This window comes from Brachycentrus maculatus, unplaced genomic scaffold, assembly GCF_059751285.1.
Source record: "Brachycentrus maculatus isolate JH-2025_06_01 unplaced genomic scaffold, ASM5975128v1 h1tg000120l, whole genome shotgun sequence".
NCBI lineage: Eukaryota > Metazoa > Arthropoda > Insecta > Trichoptera > Brachycentridae > Brachycentrus > Brachycentrus maculatus.
Genome location: NW_028280873.1, coordinates 461,923 through 471,619, shown reverse-complemented (window position 1 = coordinate 471,619; position 9,697 = coordinate 461,923). Strand labels below are relative to the sequence as shown.

Genomic DNA, 9,697 nt, shown 5'->3' with positions numbered 1-9,697 from the left:
CGAACCCGGGACCTCCAGAATGGTAGCTAAACACGCTAACCATTACACTTAAAATTAATTTTGCAAATCCAACCCTAGACGCTAATTCCGTAATCAAGCACCTAGACACGCTTTGGCACTTGACTTTTGCACCAGGTCGATTGAAGATCAATATGGAGTGCTTTTAGATATTTTAAATATAAACTATATGAATATCTTAGCTTAACACACTTAGGACAGAAAAGGTTTTTCCATCCGTTCGGCCGATTGATGCTGGGATGATGGGAAGGGTATTTTTACCTTCTGCGCCGGCCTCATTTCAAAGTCAGAAAAGAAGGAATTATTTTTTGTTTTTATTTGAATATTATGTACCAATCTCTTTGTTGAGGTCTAAACTGTACACAGTTATCAAATCCCACCGCCAGCGGTCCGCAAGCGTAAAAAACACCCGTATGAAATGTGTTAAACTTACACAAATTAGTATTTTTTTTATAAAGGAATAACCTGCAAAATGTCTATTTTAGATGCTTGTGCAGGTAGGATAGTAAAGACACGAAAGGTAAATGTGAAAAAAACATCCAGACCAATTGAAAATAAATCTTTCTTGAATTCATTTTGCAATTGGCAGGAATCGAAACCGCGATGCCAGTTTTGCAGTCGAGCGTCTACCCGACTATGCTACGGCGCCTGCCAGTAAAAGTATAGGCATGCAACCCCGAGTGCCCTAGCCATTGCTGCTTATTATCCTCACTTCTTAACACATTGTTTGCGGGAAACGCTTAAAAGTGTAAATTACATACTGTTGGTAGAGAGCGGGAGATGGTTATAAGCGTTCTATTTGCTCTATATGCTTACTTTTGGTAGACCGTGAGAGATTCCAAAAAACATTGTTCAGGTCGAATTTGGTTTACGGTTTACTTGTGATTTGTATACTGAGGATCAGGCAGCAGACTGTCTGAGTATAGTTAGGGTCATGGTTGATAAAGTTTTTTTGATATATAACATTGTTGAAAGAAGTGAGCAACATGACATTTATATGGACGCCAGATTCAAAGATTTTCACTTCAGAAATGCACCATTGGGTGTAAATAAGTGTCAGAATGAAGTCTTCTTCTTCTTCAAACCCTTATCCGCACCCCAATGGTCCATAGGGCACTGCATCATATAAACGCAGTGTTATCTTGATCATTAACACATGAAGAAAAGTTGATCAACCCTCCGCTTCAGGTACCAGTCCAGGGTAATATTGAATAAATATTAGAGTGAAAAAATCACTTCATATTTATTTGACCCCCCCCCCTGGGAATCGAATCCGAGACCTCCAAAATGGTAGCTAAGCGTGCTGACTATTACACTACGAAGGCGGGATGAAGTAAGCTTGTCAGAGATAAATTTATGTATTTTTTTAAATAAATATAAAAGAAAAAACTGGAATCAGCTTACTGCAACACTGAAAATACGATCATGATTAATCGGTCCTAAATCTGCATATAAAATAATCCGCCTGTTGTAATAAAACTTCATCTATCGTTATTGGTTCTGATGAGTATGCATCAATTCAAAAGATGGGAATTCACGGGAAATATCTAGTGTGTGTCATCATTCTAAGCCAAATTAAGTTTCCATCAATCATATATGTAGAATGCACGCCTCTAGGATAGTGAGAGATGACAGGAGGGATGCTTAATTTATAGAGAAATGGAATATTGGTGTAGAGATTATATCTTTCTAAGTGAGGAAAGCCAGAAAGTACATGATCAGGAGTCTCAATAAGATCACATTCCAACCAATCAATTTAAAATCTTTCAAAAATGATTTACAAAAACATATAAGGCAAACTCCCGTTTGATTATCATTTATTATTTCTTATTTTTACTTCTTATTTATATGTACAAACCCTGTCAGCGAACTCCCTCTCTAAACACGAGCAATCTGCTCTCTTAGTGAGGTAGCACGTAAAAAAAAAAAAAAAAGAAATATGTAACTATGTTGATTATTATGATAAAATATGTAACTATGTTGATTACTACGTTGATTGTAACTATGTTGATTATTTTTGCCATACAATGTATCTTTGATTAAAACATTTATAATAAAAAATAAAAAAACCATGAGCTCTAAATGCAAAAAAAATGTAAGAACATATTACATACTTATTTTATTTTCTGCTTTACTTTATTAGCTGGTTAATGTTATCAAAACTAAACAATCTCAAAGTGATCACAATAAGTAGATTCCAATGTATTTGAAAGAAATAAATATAATCATAGTCCTTTTTTTCTCCCTTCAACTTCACGGTGAAAAAAAAAAGGTTACCTGGAAAATATATATTGAACACTAGGAAGGATTCATTACATTATTCAACCACTTTATAACCATCGGCATAAACAATGCCTGTAAAGGTGGAGACTGACAGGAGCATTTCGTCGTAACATAACGTCGTAACATCGCTCGCGGCGAGCATCACCGAGCATCCCAAACTATGGATGGAGCGCTCTGCTCGCTGTACTGACTATACAAATGCTCGCATCGTAACGTGTTACGTTACGACGAAATGCTCTAGTCAGTCTCCACCTTAAATGTGTATGTATATTAATCTTGATTTTAATAAGTTTGAAAATGGATAGTGAAAATCTTTTATTTATAAGCCATTTTATTGCAAATTTGGTACTGATTATTTACAGAAATAGAAAAAAATATATATTCAGTATGAAAAAAATGTTTATTTAAATAATATCGACTTGGGTAGATTTTAGATTGGTAATTAAAATATTCTGAATATATAAATAATGAGGTACAAGAGTGTTTATGTCGTTTTCTGCCAGAATTTCCCAGTATTACGGGCTGTTTTCCCTTTATTGACTGGTTTTTTCCTGAAGTGGCCATCCGAGCTTCCTGCACCGCCGCCGTTATCCTCCACATCTTGGACTTTTAAACTTTTCTTGAGATTGATTATCTAGAAAAAAAAAACACCAATTTTAAAAACATTGAATCAATGGATATTTCTCACAATGTTGGTCTATTAGCTAATAAATTAATATGAGAAATCACAAGACTATCGGTAACATTCTTATTGAAATCTGTAGAGAAGTAAGGGAGATATTTTATGTCTTAACCTTTAGGTTTAAACATTAGATATTTTGACCTTTCCGGTAGTACAAAAATTGATGTCCGACTTTCTCTGGGGAGTGGGTTCTTTTTACATGAAAAAATTTTTTTTTCCATTAAATCGATGTATTATGAAGATAGAAATTATGTTAAAATAATTTAATAAAAAAAAAACACCTCTTCGAAATATTTTTCAACTATGACAAAATTACACACAAATATCTGCAGATGTCATTGCTATACAAGTTACATCATACTAACTAACAGACGGACTTCGACGTTCATTAACGACCATACTCCTTTAAGGAAAATTAGCACTGACGTTCATTTACGTCCATACTCCCGGACCGTCATCAAATTTTATGTCATCGGGTGTGTTATGGGGCGTATCCCTTTATGTATCTGCTTTATAGAGCTGTAATAATAGTAGTGTGAATTCGTCTCCGTGACGTCATTCGTTACCAACTTACGAAAACAACGTATTTACGAAATGCAAAAGAAAATGATGAATGAAAATAATGATTATATCGCCTGTATAAACACAAGACGAGCCTTACACAATCCTTTATAGGTTGAGTACGTTAAATTAGACATTCCTCCCGAGTGATAAGACCCCATTGAATTTGAACTCCACTGACAAGACAAGTAAGGTGGCTTTGTATTTTTTAGGTCTCTGTATTTTTTTTATTGTGTAGTGACTACCCAACACCGGTAAGCGCGTTTTATTTTAGTACCGGAAGGGAAAGGTTAAATACAAAAACCTTCAAAACAATTGAATTTGAATTTCCCCCAAAAAGTAGACCGGCATGAAATATTTGTCAATTCAATTGAGAAATGATTTATTACAGTTTTCCACATTATTGCATTATATCTTAAGTGAGACGGGTTGTCTGCTACAACTACGCAGAGTGTAAGATTTGTTGTATGTTACAAATAAGTTATTTAAGCAAATAAATCAAACCGAACGTAAGATCACAGTGCAAATTAAAAAGTAATAAAACAACACTTCGCAGTAGCAGCGGTCAAGATTCGGACCTGTGTGTTGAGCCAACTACCCAAGAAACAATACATAATGACGTCATACAGTTTGGACAACTGCCAGATATAAAAACCCATGAATGCTGTAAACAAAGTGACTACTCAATTATTAGAAAAATTATTACTGGAAAAAAGATTCAATAACAGATACAAATACAAAGTATATTTTTTTAAAACAGTTGTACTATACCACTTAATCAGTTTTATTTCATTACACACGAAAAGCTTCGAAAATACAGATGTTTTCATCTTCAGGTGTGTCAAAATTAGTTTTACTATTCACCCGTAGACGAAAATATCTGTAGTTTTTAAAACTAGTCGTGTGTAATGAAATTAAACTCATTAATTGGTATTATACAAGTGTTATTTTTTTTAATGCCAAATTAATAAATAACGTGGTTAGGTATGTTTCGGCGGGTTTGACACAAGTAAATAAAGTTTCATTGAGCAAGTGTTGTGTTTCCATGCGAATCCTTCAACCCAAACCATGAGGAAATACTCCAAATATCAGTTTATATATCAATAAAGCATCTTTATGAGGAATGAAGAAAGGAGTGCGTTGGTGAGAATCGAAAAAATTCTATATCAAAGTAATAAATCTAAAAAAAGTGATAAAAAATACATCTCAACATAGATGAAGAAGAATATGGAAGTATTCTTCTTCGACGGGGATGAGGACCGTTGAGGCAGTGTTTAGAGCTGCCCACGACAAGGACAATTGTGGAGGTCTTCACCAAAAAGTTGCATTTCCAATATTGCACAAAAAAATAATTTTAATGCAAATTTGTTCTGTTTACATCGAAAGGTTTAAGGTTTCTATCGAAATCTTAATTAAAGTTGCGACAAAACGTTACCAACCCTGTTAAACAAATATGAAATCAATAATCGCACCAAAATGTAACAATTTTACAAGCTAAAATTCCTGATTACTTAAAATCATTTAAAATGGAAATATATAGTTTTGGTGAGGACTTCCACAATTACTGTTAACTGATAGTCCACATCAGGGGGACCTGACATGACACGAACAGAAGAAGTGTCGGGTTGTGGTCCCGTGGTTACTGTCGCGGACTCTTAAGTCAGAGTTTCTCGGTTCGAACCCACTCTACCACAATTTGATACCTATTTCTAATAATGAGCCGCTTAGGCTCATAGAAATACTATGAAATTGAAATATTTGTGTAAATAATAAAAACACGAATACTTATTTTTTTTTTTTTTTAAAAAAGTAAACAGATTTAATCAGATTTATATTATCCACTGACACTTCGTGATGGAATTGCATTTTTGATTTATTATTAGATTAAAACCAATATTTTTAGTGCGATGATGTCTGTAACCAGTCTGCGACCAGTCTGATGATGTCGGTAACGACGAAACCCGGTCGCTGGTCAAATAAAAAAGTGGAAAAGCTAAAAATATTGGTTTTAATCTAATAATAAATTAGATTTAATCAGGATGATATTTTCCTTACTTCAGTTTCGATGGCGTCCTTGTGCTTGGTCCTGCGCTGTTTCTCCGAGTTGGCTCTCTGTATCTGCGTGTCCACGCAGGCCAGCACCGCGTCGCAGGACTCGCACCACTCGCGCAGCGTGGCCAGGATGGAGTCCACCTCCTCGGGCCGGGCGTCCCTCCCGAGCGCATAGTCCACCTCCAGCCGGCTGTTCTTCTGGTCCAGTTTGCCATGGATTATGTCTAGAACACCGCAGATGAGCAGATTAGTTTTCAAGGAACTTCAAAATGTACGCATACTTCAAAATTCAATTTTTAATGCAATGGGGTTTTATCACTCGGCAGGAATATATAATTTAACATACTCAACCTATAAAGGATTGTGTAAGATTCGTTTTACGTTTATAACAGCTGATATAATCAATATTTTCATTCATCATTTTCCTTTGTAAAATTCGCCTTTGTAAAAACGCTGTTTTTGTAAGTTGGTAATGAATGACGTAACAGAAACGATGGGCTTATTTGAATATTGGTGACATTGCTAAATTATTGGCGGCTCTATTTGTTGATGTCTATAGTCTACCCTGCCATCCCCCGTTCATATTATAACACAAATGGTACTGTAGTGGTAAACAAACTATCCATACTACTACTATTATAGCTCTAGAAGGCAGAGACATTTTGGGATACGCCACACACACCCGATGACGTAAAATTTGATGACATATAGCGGTGTCCCTTTTTCGGTTTATTCAAATATCCTTAAGTTTAATAAACCTTCATATCTCCCTTACTTCTCTAAATATTTCAATAAGAATGTAACCTGTCTTGTGATTTTGTCTTGTGTTTTCTTGTGATTTTTCATATTAATGTCTTGTGATGTCTTGTGATTTTTCATATTAATTTATTAGCCAATAATAACACGCATGTCTTTTTTTTACATATATATTATAAGAGAGATCCGCCACCATAGTGTAGTGGTTCGCACATTTAGCTACCATGCTGGTTATTTTCACTCTAATATTTATTTAATATTACCCTGGAGTGGTACCTGAAGCGCAGGCTTGATTTCCTTGTCTTCATATAGTTAACCGATCAAATTAACAATAAATCGATTTGATGCAGTACCCTATGATAAGAATCAATGGTAATAGATTTTTAAATACTTATCAATTTTTTTTTCACAATACGATAGACTCAGGATTGCACTAACTATTGCAGCAAAAAAGCTATAATACATTTTAATATTGCATTCAAACGATTTTTCTTCTTCTATAGATAACGAAAAACTTTTTATATATTTTGTTGTTTAAATCATATCATCATGATCATACAAAAACAATACATTCATACATAAACAAGAGATATTTTATATTCTTTTTCTAATATAGTCATAAATCAAAACTGTCACTGTACCAGCCACGTATTCACATTTTTATACCATCAATGATTAAAGAAAACACTTCATTTTTTACCACTTGAGTTTTATTATAGACTACATGTTTCAGAAGTTAAACTTCCATCATTCAGGTCTGTATAATAACTAAAATATAAAATATATAATTGTTCTATAAATAAGGAGAGGGGAAAGTAAGGGGAAGGGGTTAGTCAAGGGACGGAGTTTGAAAACAAAGGAAAAATGGAAAGCAAAGGTGAAGAATTTTGAAACAATATATTATTTAATAAATTATTATTAGAATTTAGGTTTTTTTGGATTTCTAAATTTTCAAGATAATTCATAATTTGGCCTTTATATGGAACAAGGTGTAATAATTTTAATTTATGAGAGTGAAATGAGTGATTTATACCATCGCATCGCATTGTCTTTTTTTAAGGTGCAAATAATGTAATTTTGCATTTTTGCGCATTCATCGTTCTACAATCATGAAAATATGGATAGAATATATATATATTGAGATATTGTATTATTTATTGATTAAGCATTGACTGATAACATGCTGATTATTAAAAAATAAACACTTCTTTTAGACCACTAAATGAGTTTTATTTCACACTACTAGTTTCGAAAACTACAAATCCCTCCTTTCAACAATATTATAAATCAAAAAACTTGATTTTTCAGGATATCGTTTTTAAAGTGTAAAAATATAATAAAATGTATTAAAAATAAATATCAAGCCACTTATTGACATTTTTACTGCGCAACAGATCTTTTCAGGTAAAACCTGAATGTTTTTTTCTCCATTTGAAAAATATTTAGTAAAACTAACTAACTAACCATCACGCCGCTTCCCCGCAGGGGTAGGCAGAGAGAATAGAGCGCCACACCACTCTGTCCTTGCAAACATTCTTCGCCTCTTCCACGTTCATGCATCTCCTCATACATACCCGCCGATTGTTACGACTCCTAACCTGACCACTTTCAAGTATTTGGCATACCTGATCGTGCCATGTTTTTCTCGGTCTTCCTCTGCTTCTTTTCTTAATATTTAGTATATTTAGAAAAATAATTAAACAATTCCTTTTCTTCAAAGTGCAAAAACAACACTTTCTGCCCTGTAGCGGGTAAATATTATGTTTAAAATATGCCGCTTTTGCTGGGATATAGTACATTTTCTGGGCATTCCGAAAATATGAAACACACAACTGAAAATTGGCGATTTTTGATATATGACGTTGTTGTAAGGAGTGAGCGAAATGTTTTCATAGTTTGATGGCATACCTGAATAGATTGCTTCAATAATTAAGTCTTCTAGGTCTCGCACATTCTTTATATCAAGTTCCTCGAGTAGGCGACTGTAGGGAATACACTTTTCACATGTAGCGAGGGTGACTATAGTTAAATGCTGGAGCTTTTTAGATTGGACGGGTGTCAATTCCAGGTAATTACTTTTGTCCCTTAAATACTCCTTATATGTTCCATAAGCGAATAAATTCAATGTCTTAAAATGTACATCGTAGGGACCACCTTCAAGCTGTAGACAAAAAAGAAAACGTAGGTTAGATAAAGAAACGAATCATAGTCATGCAGGAGAAAGTGACCGATTGCATTTTTTACAAAATCGTGATTATTGACTATTTGATATCTTACTAGCTTAATATTGCCCTGAAAAAATTCCGAATGTTTTTAAACTTGGAAGCATAATATATTGACTTGTTAAAAATGACTAACTGCATTGATTTATATTTTCTTGTCGAGCAAAAGTGACTTAAATGGCCCTCCTGAACATTTAATGTTTTGTTAGTTGGTCACTTTCTCCTGTACGACTACGAAATATGAAAATAATTTTATTTTTTCACAATAAAATAATTGTTATCTTTGTGGTATGGTCATTTGTTATGTGAATGTTCTGTTTATGTGCAGAATAAAAAACAAATAAATGAATACATGAAAGAACATTTTTTTGTAGGGGGGGGGGGGTAGGGTTCGCCCTTTAGGTACTACCTAAAGGGCGAACCAGTTCTTGAAATTTTTTAACCCCATCACTGGGTATAGTTATGTTTAACCTCAAATATTGGATATGCGCTGTAATCTTGACAAAAACAAAAAAACTTTGGTTAAGACACACAATGCGATAATTAATGATTACCATAAGCATTAATAATGTAAATAAACAATTATAAGGCATTTTCCCCTAGATTTTTATCAGACGGGACAACAATAAAGTAAATCAACAATTGCACAAACCTCTTTCAAATTGGGCATATCAAGTAATTCACCAAAAACGTGAACACCGGGAGCTTCTAGTACTTGTTTTATTAATTCTGCACACGCGCTACCCTTGGTGCCTTTTGCTAATAAAACGAATTGTTCTAATGGGTTGTTGCCGGACACCGCTAGCGGCGTGGCCCCGTCCGCTTTGTCTATCGTCATCATATTTAAAGTGTAGTATTAAAAATTCTATATATCTATATGTTCAAAAGAAAAAACTCTTGTATTGTGACTTTGATTAAAATTCTGCACAATTAGAAAAACAGTATCAAAGCACAAAAACTCAAACTGACATCTATATTTTTCGTCTTATTGTCCATTGTTGAAGTTATTAAATTTGCTTTTATCTAGACAATAACGTAGGTAATTTAGTACTTACCCAACAATTATAACCGGATGATGAAGCATTTTTTCATAAATATTTTTCATAATTAAATTTAATAAATA

At 33.8% G+C, this 9,697-nt stretch overlaps 1 protein-coding gene across 1 annotated transcript; it reads right to left on the bottom strand.

Moving 5' to 3' along the window:
• Positions 1–2,614: 2,614 nt before the first annotated feature.
• On the bottom strand, positions 2,615–9,568 carry CSN7 (COP9 signalosome subunit 7). The gene is made up of 4 exons (XM_088259854.1): positions 9,227–9,568; positions 8,261–8,513; positions 5,600–5,820; positions 2,615–2,935 (listed from the first exon to the last, which is right to left on the bottom strand). Exons 1-4 carry the CDS (start codon positions 9,413–9,415, stop codon positions 2,786–2,788), a joined length of 813 nt encoding a protein of 270 aa, XP_088115980.1. The 5' UTR covers positions 9,416–9,568; the 3' UTR covers positions 2,615–2,785.
• Positions 9,569–9,697: the final 129 nt, after the last annotated feature.